We start from the raw sequence: 20,844 nt of genomic DNA on the forward strand, positions 1-20,844 counted from the left end.
ACGTGACTGTGGGCCTAAGCTTGCCATAAACCATACAGATTGGGCAACTGCACTGAAAAAAGGCATTTCATTTACATTTGGAATAGAAACTCCAGATCCGTTCCTTAGATTCCTTCCAAATAAACCGAGCATCAGTGCTCTGGCTGCCTAACAGATTACTAAAAACTGTAGATTTGAGCCACAGAAAACTGTCCATCTACAGGTATCTGTTTTACAAAGCTATGGAATGATAAATTTCTTAATTTTACAGATGATGAAAATAACATAATAATTTGTCCATTCAGCAGTGAAAAAAGATGGCTCTGAAATTCAGCCAGTTGCCCTGCAAAGGGTCCATAAATGTTGTGAAATTACGTTCATTATAACTATTTGTTTCTTGTCACATTTTGAAGTCCCTGGCTGCTGCGATTTCTGCCCCTCTTCGCTCCCTTGTGGGTCCTGGCAGATGTCCTCAGTAATCCTGAGGACATAAGCAGTGCCCAGAGGGGTGTCTCAGGGGCTGCCCTAAGCCTTTTCTAAGCGGCAGCAGCCTGCCCGCTCAGCATTTGGGGCAGGCGGGCAGTGTTGGCGAGGCCAGGAGCCCATAGCTCCGTCAGGGACCCCTCACATCACCGCAGAGCAAGCCTGGGGTGCTGGCCCATGAAAGCCACCGCGGCAAGCATCGAAATTCCCCCTGGCGTGGACGGAGCCGCAGCCCGCCCGCTTTTTCACTTCCCCGCAGCCTCCCTCCGGGGCCCCGCTCCGGCAGGCGGCGCTGCCGCGGGGCCGGGCCCTCTGTGGGGCCGTGCGGCCGCCGCCCCGCTGCCTGCCGAGGAGAAGGCGGAAGCGGCGCCGGCGGGGAGCGGCCGGCGGTGAGAGGGGGACGGGGAACGGGGACGGGGGACGGGGACGGGGACGGGGACGGGGAACGGGGCTGGGGGCGCGGCGCTGCCCGGGCGGAGGGAGCGGGGCTCGGGGCGCGGGGCCGGCGGGGAGCTGGCGGCGGCCGGGGCCGGGGCGCGGCCTGAGCGGCGCCCACACGGAGCGGGGCTCGGGCCGGGCTCCATGCGGGGACGGGAGCTCCCCCGCAGCGCTTTGCTGCTGAGGAGGCGCTGGGACGAGCTCGGCATGGGAAGGGGAAGGGGGAGAGGGAGAGGCCGAGGCATGGACAGGGCTGGGGTGTGCAGCGCTGCAGCCTTGCAGCCCTGCTCTCTGCTTAAATGAGCTCCTACTGTGCTTAAAAAGGACATACGCACAGCAGCTGCCTGCTGCCAGAACTTCAGAGTGAAAAAATGGCCGAAAAAACACGCTTTTTCGTCACCTGTTGAACTTGCTAGCACATCAAGAAGCATAGCTTCTGTATCTCAGGAGCAGGCATTAGCTATGCGAATATAAAAAGGTTTTAGATCCGGAGTGTTAAAGCTAGGGATACAAGCTCCTGAGTATAAAGCACATCAAAAAGAAAATAAAAGTAAACGTAAGGCAGAGTGAAAAGGGGAAACGCTTGAGCTGTTTCAGGATGTGTGCCTAGCTCGCTGTTTACTTTCCCAGTGCCTCAAATAATTTTACTAATGCCGCATACGGGCTGACTGCTGGTCGAGGTAGATGATAATTAAATCCACTCTGGAGCCCGTGCCTTGCAGAAATGACATCTGCTCGTAGCTCTACTTTTCCCTACCTCTTTTGGAAGTACTTTCTGTCCTAATGTTTACCTTGTCTGCATTCTGACAGCATCTTCTCAGCAGATCTGTGGAGGAATACAGAGAGGCACGACACATGTCACAATGTACAGCGGGATGGCAGAGGCCAAAGAGAGCAGAGAGTCTCTGCCAAAGTAAAGAGTTTGAACAGTACTGTTTTCCTCACTAATAATGCTTGCCTTGTTTTTGCTAATCTGGACGATTCTCAGTGAAATATCTCTAGAATTTAGTCAGCTGAAGAAGGGCTTGGGGTTTTGTTTTGCTTTTTAATTAGGGAAAGACCCATGGAATATTTTGGTGTTAAACACAGCGTATGGCACTTCCAGTGCCCAATAAAATTAAATTTGTTTTGACATAGTTAAGTAGGATAAAATGCATTCGTAACTTGGAGTATGCCTCCCTCTAGTCTCCTAATGTCAGTGATACACGTGACTAAGGTCTGACAGCATTCTCTCCAAGCTGAGAGAAACCACTTACAAAGGTTCAGAAAGCCCCCAAAGGTCACTCTGTGCCAGTGACTGGAGCAGTGACAGTGCCTGATGAACTTCCCCTGTTGTTGGTAGGCTGTATGCACCTCAAACAGAAGTTTTTATTTAGTGTTTAGTTTCACATGGAGGAATAGTAAGCATATGGGTTCTCCAAGGGACTTGGAAGCCTTACTAGGTATGGATATTAGAGGGGGGGAAAAAAAGGTTGATAACAAAATGCTTGTAACGTGCTTGCGGGTTTTTAAAAGAAACAGGAGCTGCTTTTCACAGTTTAAAGTCCTGCCTGAATCTGCTGCTGCTTTTTCTTGTCCAGCTATTTGGTTGCTTTGAAATGAAAGTGCTTTATAGGTATTAATTCAAATGAACTTTCATCATTTTATGTTTTTGCCAGGATGGAGCCATGGTGATGATAATTGTAAACCTGATAATACGAGTGCTGCCGAGCGCAGTGCTTATCACTTGTCAGGAGACCATTGATTGATACGCCTGAGAATCAGCATTGCAAGTATTGCTTCATAAGCAAATCACCCAAAGTCACTCCACTGGTCTGTCAGTCTCACGAATCTGCATTCTGAACTGTTCTTAATGAGGCAGCAGGAGGAAAAGCAGAGTGTTGCCTGGAGGCATTGCCCTCTGCTGGCTATGTGTCGGCCAGGCTGAGAGCAGTTTGGTTAGGTTTATGGACTTCAAGTACGGAAAGGGATGTGGAATAGTTCTCTGTATTGATTTCCTTCTTTATGTGGCTACTCAGTATGAATTTTCTAGCAAAGATCATGTAGAAATTAATTCTATTCAATATTTACAGATGAATATTTAAATTTTTCTGCTTCATGACAGCTGCTACGCTCCCTCTACAGTGCTCCTTCACGTTTGTCAAATGCGCAAAGATACAATTTCCTGTTTCAGTGTAAATAGGGTACAATGCCTAGTCTTATCCCCTCCCTGTTACTCAAATTGTTGTGTAATTGTCCAGGCAATTGGAAGATATCTTCTGTATCACTCATGGCTTTTGATTTAGGAAAGTTTATAAATGCATCCTGTGGCTCTTAGGTGGAGCTTGAACATCTCTAAAAATCCGAGCTAAATTCCATTTTACTTTGGGGCTTCACGAGTCAGACTGCAGAGCTTTATTGGACACGGTAATTTAAAGTGTAGAAGGTTTTTAATTTAATTGTGAATCGTAAGGTACATTATGCGCGCAGGAGCTCGCTGTTCTGGCCTGACCGTGCTATCACAGATTAACCTTATCATTTTGTAATGCAGCAGTGTAAATAGCAACACAGCGCAGGGTACCTACTGAAGAAAGGTTTCTCTATGGTTTAGTCTTAAATTTGGGAAAGAGGGCTTGGGACTCCTGTGTCTGCTCTGGTTTGGGGACATGCAGGTGTGATCTTTAGAGATGGATCATTCCAGGTTTCTGCAGTATAAATCATGATCAAACATTCTGACCATTACCAGTTAGCCTGGAAAGCACCTTCTTTTCTGTGGCCAAACGATGTAAAGCTGTTGCGTTGGAGAGACAAACAAAAACAAAAACCGGCCTTTGGTGGCCCACGGACTTTGGGTACCCCATACGTGCAAGCCAAAACCACTGCCCGACTGCTCAGCGAGTGTGGTGGGGCTTCCTAGCTCTAGGGAGCCGCGCTTCAGGTGCGTTAGCAAACATTGTGTTCAGGTTTCCTCTGCCAGAGAAGCTTCATCCTAGCAAGAGTTAGAATTGCCACACAGTGCTCGCTTTTAATTTCAGTTGCTCCTCGAAGTGAGGGCTGCTAGGTTGGTGTTGTCCAAACAGAAGTCACAGAACACGCTACCAGAGTGTGTTTATTGTGTTACACACTGCCCATGTCAAAAAGCTGGATGAATTCTAAAGGCTCTGGTGTGGGCAGGGTGTTCACATTAATATGTACATGTAGTTACACCTGTATTTGACTCAAGATTCAGCACAGAGGAAAAAGGATAACTACTGTTGATGGTACAAGAAGCTGGTGTGGTTTCGGGGGGATGTTTTGGTAGGTTTTACTTCACTGGTAATCTATTTCATAATTAAAACGAAAGCAATTTGATGTAAATTTTGGGATGTACACTGGGTTTTAAAGGCCATCCTTTTCTAACCTGAAATTTTTTTTAAATTCCCCAGGGAAGAAACTTGCATAACTGCCACAGTAGGCATACAAATTGTCTTCTACATCTTGGTCAGGGGAAAGACCTGCCATCAGCATTAACATTTTATTCTTCTCTAATTGGTTTTGCCCTCACACTGCTTTGTTCAAGAAGATTGAGTCTATCTTCTGCTCCTGGAGGGCAAAATGGAACAGAAAATTCCCATTACAGCATTTACAACTTGTGAAGGAATTGCTTTAAACTGTGATGAAGTAATTGGGCTTTGGTTACTAGTCTGAGTAGCAGCAGTGTGTGTGGATTTTGATTTGGAAACCTGTGCCTTGTCCCATGCCTATAAATGCATATGGAGGAAGAAGTGTCCTTGGAGATAAAATGAAGTGGAGCTGAGTAGCAGGAGGAATCCTATTACACACCTTATGTAAAACATGAACAAAATTCAAGATCTGGCTCTTAATCACCTTTTTTTTTAATTTTCACCTTTGTACAGATAGGGAAATTCTGCCATAAAGAGATAATGATACTTGCACCTCTTTTTTGCGAGCCCTTTGGTCATAATGCGGACAAAAAGCTCCATGTGGGAGTGGAGAGAATCACTGAATAGGGGGATTTCTGTGCGAGACTGGGATGTTGACTGGTTGCACTGACTCATTCGTTAAAATGACTCTGGTACAGGATTTTTGTTTCCATAGACTGAATCTACATCTGCTCTGTCTGTAGAAACAGTTTAAATGGGCAAAGAGGACAGCACTGAAATCTACAAAGCGTTCAAATATCGAGAGTCAGGTCCTGTTTTCTTCCTTACAAGGACAGTATTTCAAATTGTAGGTTTTATTTCTAGAGACAGCCCAAGGGAAGAGCAGCCCGCTTTGCAATGAATATGACAGCTGAATTTAAGTAAAGCTGTGATATTTTCCTCCTTGCGACTTCCTGAATTCCTTTGTGACACGGCTAAAGGGATGCGTGTTCCTCTTCCCTTTCGTAACCTCACTAAATATACCCTTGTGGTATAGAAGAATGCGAGGTCTTCAGACCCAGCCTGGCCTGTGGGCTTCAGTGCAGCACTGCTCCGTGCAATATCCTGCATACCCACATTCACCCTCTGTTGGCCCAACTTAGTCCCTGTGATTTTTTTCATGAATTGTGGCCTATGGACTAATTATCCTCTGCAGCAGCTCTTAAATAAAAGAGACCTGTTGGTGACAGCCTAAAAAAACTTTCTTTCACGGGGCATCTTTCTAAGCACTGATTCTTCTCTTTCTGTTCTGAGTACTTGTGTTCAGTTCCATGGGATTAAACTCGTAATTCTGGGACTGTGCCTCAAGCAACTGCTGGAAAGTTGTTTGGTGGTTTGGTTTGTATTTGCTGTAGACAGGAGCCTTGACTGTAAAGCTTGTTGAGGTAGATGACATAGAGGTATAATAAATACGTGGGGACAGAGAGCTGGAGAAGAAGTAAGCTTCATCCCTAGGGTGCAGTTCCAGACGGCCGTGCGATGGAATGATTTCTGCGTGCAGCAGGCATTGCTGCCTGGTGCTGTACAGCTCCAGGCTGTCAGACGGTGCTTTGGAAATGGCAGGAACGCTACTTTTCAGGTACTTCAGACCCTACTCATTCTGCATCCTCACCGCCTCGATGCAGATCAATGGTCCCTACAGCCCAGCTCTCAACTAATCCTTAGGTTTCTACCTCCAATAGGCTATATAAGGTGCAATGAGTGCAGTAGGTGAACATCTCCAAAGACCTTTGTCTGCACTGCCATTAGTGGGCACCTGGCTTTGTGTGCCTGGCCCTGCAGCCCACAGCCTGCTCACGCTGCCTTGCGCCTCCAAATAATTTAATTGACAACTTGGTGTTGTCAATTAAAGACAATTAACCACAATAGGGTTCTAGGGAAATGTTTGTAACAATTAAACAACTGGGATAGAGGAAAGTTTCTCGGAGTTTCGCAATTGGTATTTGTTGTTTAAACCTTTCTTTAAAGTTCTTTCGTTCAGTGTAGAAATACTAACAGGCTTTTTAAAATTTTTGCATTTTTTAATTAACAGCATTTTTTAATTTCGTACCCATGAATTCAACCAGCTTTTTGAGCTTTATTGTAAAAACAGGCCTTACTCTGCCATTCACTCCGCTTCAGGGAAGTGTGATTTTTATCTTCCCTTCTTGCAGGCACGTCACTTGTCCTTCCTCCCAGCTACACCAGAGGAGAGCAAGGAACCTGTTGAGTACTGCTAGTTTGTAGATAACTTTTTGAGCCGCAGAAGTATAAGCCTTATCTCATGTGCAGCTTCCTACTTGATTTGAAGTCCTATTGATGGTTTTAAAATGTTACTAACAGTGCTGCATATCTGAATTTCTTTTGCAGTGTGTCACCTGCTAGGTTTGGGTACCCAGGCTTACATTTTATTTGCGGATATGCACCTCGACTGATTGGGAACCTATACTGCACATCTCTGTATACAGAAAATACAGCGTTTGGTCATTGCAAGGAAAACACAGAGTTGAGCTCTGCTATTGCGTAAAACTTGTATTTTTCCAGCACTTTTCAATGAAACCAGGAATGCTTTAGAAGTAAATAAGGCTGAAGGGGTAGAGGCATTTTAGTAAGTGCAGCAAGGAGAGAGAATATTCCTCCGTTTACAGAAATTGGGTAGATGAAAGAGATTACAGAAAGGTGTTTGTGTTTTTGACCCAGGCTGACAGGATGCGGTGCTCTTTCCTTATATCACAAGATAAGTAAAAAAGATATACAGCAGAGAAACTGGGACAATTCAAAACTGGTGATTGTGAGCAGAACCGCCTGTGCAGCGCTGTTCCAGTGCTTGTGGCCAGAAATAAGCTCTGTTCGTGGTCTTGGAGTATTTTAAATTAACACACCTTTCTGTCATCTTGCAGAGCGTTTCCGTGTGGTCCTTGATCAGCTACTATGAGCTTGCTACAGAGCAATAACAGTTGTGGAGCCCGAGACCTGGAAAGTGGCTGCTGCGCAGCCATGGCCAGCGCCTGCAGCGTAGGAGCGAAAGAAGACAGCGTGAGCGTCAGCAGCGGGACTGGAAACCCTCCGAGTTCGTTTACAGAGGAAACACAAGGATACGACGTGGAGTTTGATCCGCCCTTGGAAAGTAAATATGAGTGTCCGATCTGTCTGATGGCCCTTCGGGAAGCAGTGCAGACGCCGTGTGGGCACCGTTTCTGCAAAGGCTGCATTGTCAAATCAATAAGGTAAGGGAAAACTTGGGGAAAATGTTTTTAAGAAGAAATTCACTTGATTCAGTAAATGTTAAAAATTATAATAACTTGGTAGCCAAATCCTCCAAATAAATCCCATCTTCAGCCCGGGATTAAAATACCCGTCCTTCCCCTCTGATTGTTTCTGTTGATAACTACAGGCAACTGCCAACAATTTCATTTCTTGGCACAGATGGGCAATTCATGCTTTCAGTTCTCCACTTGCAATCTGCTGCTTTGTTGGTCTGGAGATTGTAAGGAGGGAACAGTCTGGGACAAAGAGTTGAGAGAGGAAACTGGTGTATGGGGAGGGTAGGAATGAGATGTGAAGGCAAGATTAGCTGAACTCAGAAAACTGAACGGTTGAAAGAGGACACAAAATCAGAACGCATGCAGACCTGCACAGCGTACTTCCCTCAGACCTGCAGTACAGTTGTCACTGTCCCACCCATGGCAGTGAGTACTGGAACACATTGATAGAAAGCTAGATAGTATGCTGGTTTTTCTTCTCGGCATTAGCCAGATTGTTTTCTTGTAAATCGCTCCCTTAGCTCAAATGTCAGAGTAGTTTGGTAGGAATCTGTTTAACGCTGTGTGACCCATCTGTGGAGTTGGTTAATTTCCCACCTTACTTTGCACACCTTTGTGTATAAGAGCATTAAACCATCTTCAGCATTACCTCAAAATGTTTTTTTTTTTTTCCCCACAGGCACTTATTTTTAGCATGCAAAATGAGCAGTGCTTTCTTGGTTGGTTTTCCATACCAATTATTCATAGTTCTGTTCCATTTCTTTTTATCCATAGTTCATCATTTGTAGCTCACCAGATAGATGGTATGCCAGCAGCGGTATTCTCTGAATACAAGAGGGTTTGTGGGTTTTGTGGGCGTCTCTGTAGTTTCTGCACTGTGGTGTCTGATGCTAGTGTATTTCTTCATGACATCCCTTTTACATCAAGGAGGCAAGTGTCGGAGCTCAGTGCAAGAGGTTGAACTTAATTTTGCATTCCCTGCTTATTACTGTTATTCCCTACTTGCAAAAGTTCAAGTTATTTTCCTCTAGAGAGCACAAAACTTTGTGTCTGCAGCACAGTTCTTTTTAACATTTAGTTTCATCAGCATTTCTGAGAACAGGATGCAAGTTCGTTATCCAGAAAATGCAGAATACCAAAATTGTTCATCCATGAAAAGCGACTCTCCAGTGTATTCTGCTGAGGAAGCTAAGAGATACTCTGCTCTCTAGTAATCATGCCGTGAGATCACCCCAATCCCACAGTGTCTTGCCTCATTCACTACATCCCTTAAAAAAATAAAGGGTAAGTCAGATCTTACCCAACTGCATCGTTCAGTGGCAGTCGCCTCAGCCAAAAGCATGGAAGAAAGCAAAAATGAAAGTAAACTTGTTGGCTTTGAGTGTGTGTATCCAACTTCCCAGGCACAAGCACTTGGCTTCACTTTCTGGCCTTCACTTTGCAGATTCCTACCTAAATTATTTCAATAGATTATTGTACATAAATTCATGTGTCCTTGTAAGTATCAAATTAGACTTTTGTACTTACCCAAACTGTTACATTTTGGAATTCCTTACTCTCCCTGAGCTTGCTATGCTTTTTTGGCAATAGTGGTTTTTATACTCTTTTTTTAATTTGGGAATATCGGGAAGAAAGAAGAGGTAAGAAATCTTTAAACCTTCTCATGGGAGGATGATGTCTGCAAATCCTGAAGGTAAATTAGTCAGTACTGAAGTACTGTGAGCATTAGCAATTTCTATTCACTAGGCATTTCAAAGACAGTCATACTCCTATGCTAACTAAACTTAAAATGACCAAAAGTGGATGTCTTGCATCTAGTCTCTTAGATCCTGCATGGTGATCTTGTTTTATAACACTTCTGCTGAAGAGCTGCACAGTTGTGGTCGTTGGTCAGAATTTTCCGTGGTACTTAGTGAGGAACTGCAGCAAGCTTGTGCTCACAACATAACATCTCAGAGCAGGTAGAGAAACTTCCTTCTTAAACCTCAGGCATAGGAAATGGTTTCTCTTCTCTTCTCTGTTAAATTAAGAGACTATTTGCTCTACTCACACTTTTCGGTCTCTAAACAGTTCTCATAACCAGAAGTTTTTCCTTCCTGTATACTTTCCGCTTTTTACTTAACCTCCAGAGGTAAACTTACAATTCAAGTGAATACAGAGCACAGATGGCAAGCTTTTTTGATCTTGGAGACGATAGATCATCACTGTGATATTTCAAATGTTTCAGTAGTAGTAAATATTTTCCCTCATTCCCCACTGGAATCTGTCTTTGGAGTGCAGTGAGAGCTTGTAAAAGCAGAGCAGAACTTGGATTGCCAGGGCCCTTCTGAAGGGCTGAATCGCACGCTTAATTGGGATACGTGGACTGAGCTATTGATTTGGGCTATCGCTGCAGTCTCCACAGTACAGTATTGATTTGGAGTACGTAGTGTCTACAGTACAGTATTGATGGATGTCATTGAGAAGTTTGTACAGAACTAAAATGAGAATTGAAAGTGATTTTTACATTGTCTAAGTGCTATTTTTTTCATTAAGTGATTGTCACACCCTTTATGTGGTCAGGAAAAAAGTGCTTCTGTTTCCTTACTAATTTTCTCACTGTCTAGTCTGATTGAACACTGACTGAGGACTTTAAGTGATACAGGATGGACACATAGCTGTTGAGTAATTGCTTCTTGCGACTCAGGCAGCAGTTGTAGTTGCCCATGCTGAAGATGCTGTGCCTGCAGCTAGAAAGATTTGTATGTAAAAAAGGGACATGATGGGTTTCAATCACAGTAAGTGTTTGCTCCCCAGCAAGTCCTGTTGTCATTAGAAGTAAGGCAGCCTGAAGTGCTTTAAAGTGCTATGAGTCACGGGAGTGAAGAAGCTTATCTACTATAGTAACTACAAATAGTAGTTTACAAACATTGCTGTCTACAAAGTAGTTGATCAGAAAATTTGGAAGAACTAAGTTCAGATGCAATAGCTAATTAAGCTTCACTCTCGTCTTTCTTCTCCTGTGTTAGGTCGAAGCTAACTCCGGGCTTGTAGTAGGGCTGACCAAACAGCAGAACCTCTTTTATCTGATAAGCAGAATTGTGAGCTGACAAGGGGCAGCAAGGAAAGCTTCGGGTGTAGCAGTTCAACATGGCTCCAATTAAAAGTATATGCCAACTATTTTGCTTCTAGGCTAAACTGCTCAGTTGTTAAAATCATGGAGCAGTCTTTTTCTTTAAACTAAATTATCCTGGCTTTACTTTTCATACCTATGTTTAAAATGGAAATGATAGGAATATTCCTTGTACTTCATGGTAGATGATTACAGTTTCACAGTTACCATTGTGGGTGGCACAACTCAACGTGATAAATAATTCCAGCACAGGAAAACCTCCACTGTAAAGCGCCTTAGAACAGAGGTGCATGAACTCAGTTCTGTGACAGGAAATATCTAGCACTTCTTTGTCTGTGGATGGATCTAAGCAGCCTTTTAAACACAATTCCAATACTTGTTTAATATCTGTTTAATATCCTGCAATGTGTCTTTGCTCTTTCCTTTTTATAATCTCTAGAAAATTGCCATTCATTCTTATTTTACCCCTAGACCGCTGGTGATTTGAGCTGGAGATCTAGTATCATTAATTATAAGGACTATATTGCTGGCTGTCATTATGGGTGGTTATCTTTCATGTGTAGAAGTAAAGCTACTGTCTTAGCAGCAGGTGTGCCAAACTACCATTGTACTGCATCAAGCAGGGTGTTTGTAACCAAGTTATACCTGTTAAAAAGTGGCTGCCTGTGGATTGTGTGTGAGCTGCAGGAACATTTCCGAGTTGTGACAAAGATCAGCACGCTGCTCAGGGAGCTATGACACAAAATGGCACGCGAGGTTATTTTCTTTTTTCCATTTGTTTAGAAGTATGACTATCAGACTTGTGGCAAGCTAACTCTTGCGAGCAAAACCTCGGAAAGGAAGTTCATTGTCTCCTTCTAAAGTCTAAACATTACCCCCGCTTCCTCTAGCAGCATTGCTAATGAAGGAGGTGCTGACCAATTATTTCCTTTTCCAACAAAGCACAAATTCCCTCCTGTCCTCCACAGCCCACTACGTTCTACTTCCTCTCCCGCTTGCAAGCAACGACAGTGATCTGACACTTGATCTTTGCACCACAAGTGCTTTCTCACATTTTTCCACCCCATGTATTTTTCCATATCACTGATATTTCCAAGTGAGGAGAAAATAGAATCATAGAATATCCCAAGTGAGGAAGGAGGGAGAGAATGTCTGAGAACCTTTAAATAACTGTTTTGAAATAGTATTGAAATAATACTTTTGTGTTTGAGCTATGTAAAGTACTTACAGAAACGAGACCATAAATTCTTAGGTTCCCAACATCCTCCTCAAGTTTATGTGCAGTGTATCTATTGTGCCATTTGGTCAATTAAAAGCTACTGAGCTAGAACAGCTCTACGATCCCAATAGCTCTACCCCAAGTGAAATTGTGTACTGTCAATTTTTCTGATTTACATTTCTGATTTACATAACTTCTGGTAATTGTCACATAAATGCCATTGTTTTCAAGGACTAATTTAATGTGTTATTAATTTGCCCACTTCTTGCTAGTGTAAAAATATTTTAAAGTAAAGGCAAAAGAAACTCAATTGCTTTTTCCTTTTTTTTTTTCTGGCATTGTAGAGATGCAGGTCACAAATGTCCAGTAGACAATGAAATTCTGCTTGAAAATCAACTTTTTCCTGACAACTTCGCTAAACGGGAAATCCTTTCATTAACGGTTAAGTGTCCCAACAAGGGCTGCTGCATGAAGATGGAGCTGAGGCATTTAGAGGTGAGAATTAGTTCAGAAAATATGGAACCTTGTTTTCATGAACATGTAAAAAATTCAAAATATCTTAATATAGATGAGCATACCTGATACTTCTTCATGCTGATTCAGTGTGTTGTTCATTCAACCCTATAGCTGCATGTTTGTTTGTTTTTTTTAATGAGTGTTTAGTTGCAATTAGGTGATTCTCAAGTGAACATGGTAGCGCGTGAAAATTGTACTAATGCAGCTAGCTCTTTAGGATCATTCACATCTAGCTTTTGATCAGCTTTATCTGTACTTCGCACAAATTCTCTAAGGTCAGTTTAATAGTCCATGAAAGCAGCTAGATTTATGAGTTGAAGTAATTGTTCTGGAAAATAACATACCAATTATTAGGAAAAAAACATAAAGCTGAATTTTACTGGAGAGTGCTCTTAATATGTGAACATGTTCACTCTGAATATGGGAAGTCCTGATCTTACTAATGCGACGCTGCCAGTAAAGTCAGGATAAGCATCTGAGGGTTTTCTTGGAGGGAAAGAAGGAAAGATTGCTGTTTGTTTCTCTTGTACTGTGCTTTATCTGAAAAACGGGTGAGCAGTTTGTACCCATTTATAGTATGAGATCCTTCTTTTGCCCACGTTCAGGATCACCAGTCGCATTGTGATTTCTCCACCGTGGAATGCCCGCAGTGCCAAGGAGCCTTTCAGAAGAACCACCTGAAAGAGCACATGACACAGGAGTGTCTGCGGCGTCAAGTCTGTTGCCCCAACTGTGCCACATCTATGGCTTATGAAGATAAAGAGGTACTTAGTCTTCCAGCCTCCACTTGCATGGGTTTGCTTTTAAATGTGACATCAATTTTAAAAAAAAATGGTCTAGAAGAGCTCTTTTAGTTGCACAAGTGAGAAGCTACAAACTCCAGGGCATTAGCCTAGGACAGGCAAAAGCTGGGCAGAGGCTGTGCTTAGATACACCATTCTTGGAAACCCTGTGGTGCAAAAAGACTTGTGTAACAACCATTGATTTTTGGCTGTACCACCAGAGAGGGGTAGCGTCTACTGGCAAAGTAACATACAAAGCAACATCAGACATTTACAGCTTTTATTCCTGGCAGAAAGGATGTCAGGAGGTGCATCTTATGGGGAATATGTGCTAAAACACAAGACAAGGTCTAGGTCACTTCTAGTATTTTATCCTTCCTATACTTTTTTTAAACTTTGTTTTAGTTTTGCACCAAAGTGCAAAATTTGAAATGTAAATAAAAACAAAGCATCTCATTAGAAATGATCAGCGTTCTTTTAAATGACATAACATTATTAAGTCTTTTTCCTCTCTTTTTCTCTGTTTGGTAACAGCTTCATGACCAAACCTGTCCCCTTGCCAATGTATTTTGTGAATATTGCAACACAATGCTCATCAGACAGCAGGTAAGAGACCAGCTTTCTATGCTTAATCTGTGTCAGATGTTTTGTATTTACATTGCTGCTTTAATCTCAAATTAAATTTGAAGAAACTGGTTAATAAATCTCTCCTTGCCTCTCTTTGAAAAAGTTTCATCCACTGCAGGTGTAATATTAATTTAAACACTGCATCTGCTTGCAGTTGCAGTCTGGTAAGCCACCGTAGGATTTCTAGGTGCAAATCACACTGTTTTTGGGAATGCTGCTTCGTGACAGTTGCCATGCTGCGTGTTTCTGATCTTGAATGGAGGTTAAAGAATACCAAATAGCAGCTTGTGATGATGGCTGATGTTAGAAGACAAAGCTTTAATTTGGGCAAAGAGGGAGAATATTTTTAACTGGAAAGCCACTATTGGAAAGTAGCTGTAAATAATTCACTACTGAACTGTAGCTGCTGGGTAGAATTCTGCATGTCCATTACTATCGTAATAATCATTGCTGTTTCTTCTATTCAATAACAACTGAATACAGAAAGGTTCATTGATAGGATAATAATAAATGTTACTTAATTTGCAGCCTTTCTGTTTGAGTGGAATGGCAACTATGTTAATGACTCAGATTAAAATAAAGAATGATCTTGAAAAATCAGGGAAGTACTCTGAAAAACCGGAGTGAGTTCAGTAATGACAATGGCAAAAATGTGTCATTAGATCAAATAATGAGTCGTGAAACTGTGAAATAGAGAATGCTAAAATAAGTATTGATTTAGAATTAATGGATGACCTGTGTTAAGCTTGTGCTCTACTGCATCATGATATTTAAACAAGACATTTTGGGTTACATAAGCTGGTATTTTGCCTGAGAAACACAGAATTATCTTTTGCTCTGATTAGGGCAGGTAGGGTATCAGCTGCAGCTGTCCAGCTTTTGGGGTGTGGATGAATAGGGAGGATTCAGAGCAGTGAGATAATTGGGTCTGGAAGACATGGAAGACATGGAAAAACTGAAATAAATGTGGACTTTCTGAAGAAGAAGATAATGAAAAGTGCCACAGTTGTTTATAAGTATATGCAAATAGTGCTGCAGAAGGGAAAGAAATGGACTGTGATCTAGTCTGAGTATAGGTTAGAAACAAAAGACTTACATTCATGTGAGGAAAAACCTGAATGTTTTCCGATGCATAAGGTAAAAACTATAAGGCAATGAAGTGTTAAAGTACATGCAAGGAGGATACAGAACTTGTATCATTAGCTAACATTTTTGTTCAAGGCTTCCATATTTCTTTGAGAACTGATACAGGAATAAACGGATCTGGCTTCAGGTACATAATCAGAGTCCATCCAGCCCTATTCTTTTAGGATGTTATAAGAGAATACTCTTAATGGGAAAATTAATTGCAAATCTGGTTTGTTTTAGATGCCTAACCATTACGATAATGATTGTCCTACTGCCCCAGTACCATGTTTTTATAGTGCCTTTGGTTGTCCTGAAAAGGTAAGCCTTTTATCATAATCATGAGTTGCAGATGTTCTGCATGTTTCTTTTTTTTAATGTCTTTTTCTGTTCTCATCTCATCTACCTGTCCAAATCTTAAATGATTTGTAGAGTGTCTTTTTTTGTTCTGAAGTATTTTAATTATAAAGCAATATATGCTGATGCAGTGCCTTTCAGAAGTCCTTCTCAAATTTAGAAAAGTGAATTATTTGCTTGATGGACATACTTTTATTAATCCATGAGTGTATTCTCAGCTTTCATACCAATAAAGTAGCTTCTTCTAACATTTCTTGCAAAGTTGTGACCAAATACAATTATGGCTTTTAGAGTTTGGTAAAGAAAAAATGAGAATGTTCTAAATTTGATTAAGTACAAAAAGTATTTAATCTAGATATACACAGCTTTAGTTGTGCAATAACTCTAAAAATTTATCTTTTCATCTTCCCCCACTGGTTTTCATATATCATTATCTGGTACCGTGGAGCCATTTCAACAAATCAATGAAGGAAATACAGTGCTGACTTAGCACACAGAAAAATACCTGTTTATCACTAACACTTTTACACCATGTCAATTTTGAGTTGAACAGTATTTGCCCACTGGCATCTGAACATATTTTTTCATTTGACATAAGTGATCTTAAATTTGAAGCCCTCCATTGGTAGTGCTCCTTCGTCACATCACCTTTCTTTGATTTACATTCCAGTTTTTCTCACGTAACAGAAGCAGCTTGTTTGATTTTCTTCAGAGCCACATTTAGGATGTGATTAGAGATGATGTGTGATATATTTTTAATGCTACGTCTCTTAAATTCTAGATGCAGAGGAATGAACTGGCACGACATATGCAGGAGTTCACTCAGGTTCACATGAGAATGATGGCTCAGAGTTTTCAAAATATCAGTGTTACTGCTACAAATCCTGTACCCTTTATCAATGGACTGCCATTTGAGCCTGCCCTCTTCTCCCACGTGTCACATGCCCCATATAATTGTAACCCAGAAGTTGAAAACTTCAAAGAAACTATTCAGCAGTTGGAAGGTCGCCTGGTGAGACAAGATCACCAGATCAGAGAACTCATTGCTAAAATGGAGACGCAGAACGTCCACATGGCAGAACTCAAACGCACTATTCGGAATTTGGAGGGAAAAATCACTGAAATGGAGGCACAGCAATGCAATGGTATTTATATATGGAAGATTGAAAACTTCAGTGGACTTCAGAAAGCACAGAAAGAAGAGAGACCTGTTGTGATGCACAGTCCTGGCTTCTATACTGGAAAACCTGGCTACAAGCTGTGTTTGCGCTTGCATATCCAGTTACCAAATGCTCAGCGCTGTGCTAATTTTATCTCTCTGTTTGTCCACACTATGCAAGGAGAATACGACAGCCATCTGCCTTGGCCTTTCCAAGGCACTATACGACTTTCTATTTTGGATCAATCAGAAGGCCCTGAACGGCAGAATCATGAAGAAGTAATGGAAGCCAAGCCAGAGTTGCTGGCCTTCCAGAGACCAACAATTCACCGCAATCCTAAAGGGTTTGGTTACGTGACTTTCATGCACCTGCAGAACTTGGAGCAAAGAACCTTCGTAAAAGATGACACCCTTCTGGTGCGCTGTGAAGTTCTAACGCGGCTAGATTTGAACAGCCTTCGCAGAGAAGGATTTCAAGCTCGCAGTACTGATGGTGCTGTGTAACCTGTAAGTCTTAACCAGAGGAACGGAGCCACTGGTCAGGCTCTTCCACCACAGATTACACGCATGCTTCGTTGTCCAATAGGCTGAATGTGTAAAAAAAAGATCATAGCTGCGACATAGTTGATCTTCACCTGAATTGAACTCTGTTGTTGCTACACTTCCTTTTTTCCTATGAGGTGATGCGTTCAAATACTACTTATTGTTCTCTATTAAAGTAATAAGCGACTTCTGTAGCAAGCTAACTAAATGAAGTGTGGTTAATCAAAACCTAACTGCCTACAAGAAAATCCTACTGAAGTACCTAGACATTTGTATTTGGCCAAGCGTACGTCATATCAGAAAAGACCGGTAAATCTCTGAGCCACAGTGCCTTGGAATAGATACTGTAGCAGGGAAAGTGCCTAATTAATAAAGATGAGGGTTAGATTGTTCTGTTGTTTTTTTTTTTTATTATTATTATTATTTACATAGAGCGTGGGGAAGCTTTGTTTTGGACTTCAGACAGTTTCTCTATTGGCTTACCTAGAATTTTGAATTGGCTACGCTTCTCTTGAAAGTCAGGTTATGGCTTTGCTGACATCACCTGCAGTGAGACGCTTTGACCCTTCTCTGCTGAGAAGTCCCAACTTGCTGAAGATAGCTTCAGGAAGTTGCATGTTGATAAAAAGTTGATAACAGAATTGCTGAAAGGTGTGTGGTAGCGTTGTGAAGAAGGTTAAATGACTATGAGTCAAGCTCACTGACAATGTCTGAAAGTGCCCCCCTAATTCTCTATTTTGACCAATCTTTTTTATAAATGTGTGAGCCAAGCCCAGAATGTGGATCACTGTCAGCAGAGAGGTACAAGTGTGGCATTAGATTGAGATATCTTTGTGCTGATAGGGTCTCCTGCTAGCAGTGGATGTTTTTCAGGCTGTGGGTGGATATATGAGCAAAGGTGTCTAGTAACTAAATGGCGTCTTGCAGAATTTGTTTAACTGTCATTGAGACCTGAATTTATGCCAAGTTTAACTTTTGATCTGCATCTGTTTGAGTGATGCCGTGATGTTCTGGGTGATGTATGTCATCATTTCCTCTTAACTCTCAGTGGACAGCCGGCCATATCAACGTCCAGCTGTTGTGGCCATTTCCTGTCCTTTAGACAATAGGAACTGGGCCGCCCTCAGCACTTCAGAAAGGAAGAAAAGTCTATTAATTAGTTTGAGGAAAACTGCAATCCCATTTGCTCTCTGGAAAAAGAAAAAAAAAAAATCTGGCTTCCTTAGCATCTCTTTAACCAAACACTAAATTCAGTATTTCAGGGATTCATGAGCTTCCTTGTACTGCACGTATTAGTTTCCCATACTGCTTGTTTGTACGCCGTACAAATGTTAGTTTTGACCAATCAAAGCTGAGTAGGTAAGCTCACTGGTGCTAGTAATTTACCATGGTGCTGATAAGGTTCTGTATCTTCTCCTTTCAAAAGGGGGAAGAAGAAAATTTTGTTCACCCTATAACTTAAGTACACAGTCTGATACGAAAGAAAGAACTAAGCCATACATAAAAGTCCAATGAAACAATACTGTAGGATATTGATGTGGGGTAATTCTCTGCCTACCAGCATGAGCATAACATTTCCAGGACCCAACTTTACCGATTGTTGATCATATCCAGCTGAACAAAATTTAATTTTCAGGTAGAGCCTACTGATTGAAGAGGGATTGTGTTCAGCCAAGCACTGTCACTACTGGACGTCCTGGCTCATGGAAAGCGTAACAGTCAGGATTGACTTGGTGCGTTCTGCGAGTTCAGAGGACAGGTGAACATGTATTACTCGAAAACAGGAAAGGATCTGTGATTTAAAACTTTTAAACCTCTTAAGTAGTTTTAATACTGAATAGCCTCATCCTGTTAGCTGAATTGTTTTGGAGTGTCTCCAATTAGAGCAGCGTTAGTAGTTAAACCATTCTTAATGAAGATCTTTTCATACATCTAACAGTGCCCAGACGCACTGCATACAGGTGACAGTTCCTAATGCTGTATGTTAGTTCTCCGGTCATTTTCAGGCTGTTTGGTATCCATCTTGTTTCCAAGGTGCTCAGAGATGGCCATTATCCTTTTTTGTGTGTGTGTGTTAGGGGAGAAAAGCAGAAGAAGGGCTTGCAATTTGAGAGCTTCTTCCTGGCACAGTTCCCTTCTCAGCCCTAGCGTTGTTAACAAAACCGACCTCAGTCTGTGTGCTGTTTATAACCAAGACCCACTAAGTGCATTAATACTTCCTGTACTTTTGAAGCTTTGTATTATGAACCTTCAAGTACAACACGCTGAATTTTTGCTTTGAGCCTTATCTGCTACATCTGATGCAGTTCTGCCTTGGGAAGAAACTCAGCTTGGTGGCAGGTTCAGGAGTTGAAATGATTCAGGTTAGTATTGTACAATAGCACAACCCAATAGTGAATAGAAAGCTAGTGCATGTATAATTCTGTATCGACCACAGTAATATGAATGCTTTAGTCACTGCTGCTATTCTACTGGTTTTGTATTTTAATATCACCACGTAGAACTCTGAGTGATGCCAAATTACTGTAATGCCAGAGTTTTACATGAGAAACTTTGAGAGCTAACTTGCTAAATATGAATTTACTTTAAATATTTGTGTCACATAAATGTCAATGAAGTGTTTATTCTTATATTTGTTCCAGTTTCCTCATTCTTTGCCCATCTTCCAAACTGCTGTTCACTTCAACTGCAGTTCCCAGGGCTTTCTCTTCCAAGTAAGAATCTCACCTTCAGCTAATGGAAGAACTTATGAGTCCGGATTGGTACCATCTCAGTGTATGGTCTTCACAGCTATTATCCTTAATACAAACTTTTCTAAGCAATTCAGTTTCTGTGTGAAAATAGGTTTGTGTGAAACAGCATCTTGTCCCCTTCTTTTTTCTGAGAAATCATTATACCATGGTGGATGGAGGTATAATTAGAACTCCTTAAGTGGAAGCAGAATGGTATGCAGCCTTGATAGTTATTTCTAAAACAAACATGAAGAAATACAAGGATTTTATCAGTTTCCTGTATAATTTCTTCAGGAATGGTGTTCTCTAGGTCTGTCACTCATGATGCTTTGCAGCATTGTTAGATCTCAAGATGTTTTAGTAAGTGGCTTAGCTTCTTTTATCTTCCAAATTTCTGTTGTCTTGAATGTGTTAAAAGTCAGATGATACTCTTAGTATATGTATTTGCACAGCTGCTATGGCACATATTTTCCAATTATAATATATTGCAAATGTGTTTTCTTTTTGCCTTTGAATGTCTTCCCCTGCAGGGCAGGGAAAATTATTTTACTAAAAATGTTGGTATGTAATGTATATGTGGGAGCTCAGATAATGTGAGATATACAGACTTGTTTTTTAACTGGTCTCATGATACGCCTGGTCATGTTTGCTGTCAAGGGAGTAAGACTTGCTAATGAAATAAAATCAGGGTGGCCTTTCTCTTCTTATTTAGAGACACTTTCTTATCAACTATATGATGATGGATGGAAAAGATTATTCTGGGGTCAGTGTTAAAGGTTTGCATTTGAACAGAATGAAAGTACTCCTGTTCCCTTCGAAGTATCAATAGATTAATATATTTTGTAATTAATGCACAGCTATATTTCTGACAGGATTTTAAAAAAATAAAGTAATTAAACTGTGCAGTGTATCTTGCATCTTTATTCAGGTGGAGGGCTGCTTAGACAGATGAACTGATAAAGGATTTGCGTGGTAGTCTCTGTCTTGTGCATTTCAGAGTTGGCTGGTTTATAACTGAGGGCGATCGTGTATCATAGAGCGGTCAAACACTAAAACTGAAAAGAGTGTGTTTCAAGATAAAAAGATTTCTGTAATTTATAAAGGGTAGTGATAGCTTTAGTCACTACTA

At 41.4% G+C, this 20,844-nt stretch overlaps 1 protein-coding gene across 2 annotated transcripts; it reads left to right on the top strand.

Annotated features, from left to right (window-relative positions):
• The first annotated feature begins 771 nt into the window (after nucleotides 1–771).
• On the top strand, nucleotides 772–20,604 carry TRAF6 (TNF receptor associated factor 6). 2 transcript variants are annotated; one of them, XM_084288214.1, is made up of 8 exons: nucleotides 838–851; nucleotides 1,711–1,813; nucleotides 7,181–7,507; nucleotides 12,219–12,369; nucleotides 12,996–13,154; nucleotides 13,707–13,778; nucleotides 15,168–15,245; nucleotides 16,063–20,604. In XM_084288214.1, exons 3-8 carry the CDS (start codon nucleotides 7,212–7,214, stop codon nucleotides 16,942–16,944), a joined length of 1,638 nt encoding a protein of 545 aa, XP_084144340.1. In that variant the 5' UTR covers nucleotides 838–851; nucleotides 1,711–1,813; nucleotides 7,181–7,211; the 3' UTR covers nucleotides 16,945–20,604. The 2 variants fall into 2 exon arrangements, with proteins under 2 accessions (XP_084144341.1, XP_084144340.1); XM_084288215.1 differs by lacking the exon at nucleotides 1,711–1,813 and having other exon boundaries at nucleotides 772–851.
• Nucleotides 20,605–20,844: the final 240 nt, after the last annotated feature.

The sequence above is a fragment of the Netta rufina genome (genome assembly GCF_964035555.1).
Source record: "Netta rufina genome assembly, chromosome: 5".
Taxonomy (NCBI): Eukaryota; Metazoa; Chordata; class Aves; order Anseriformes; family Anatidae; genus Netta; species Netta rufina.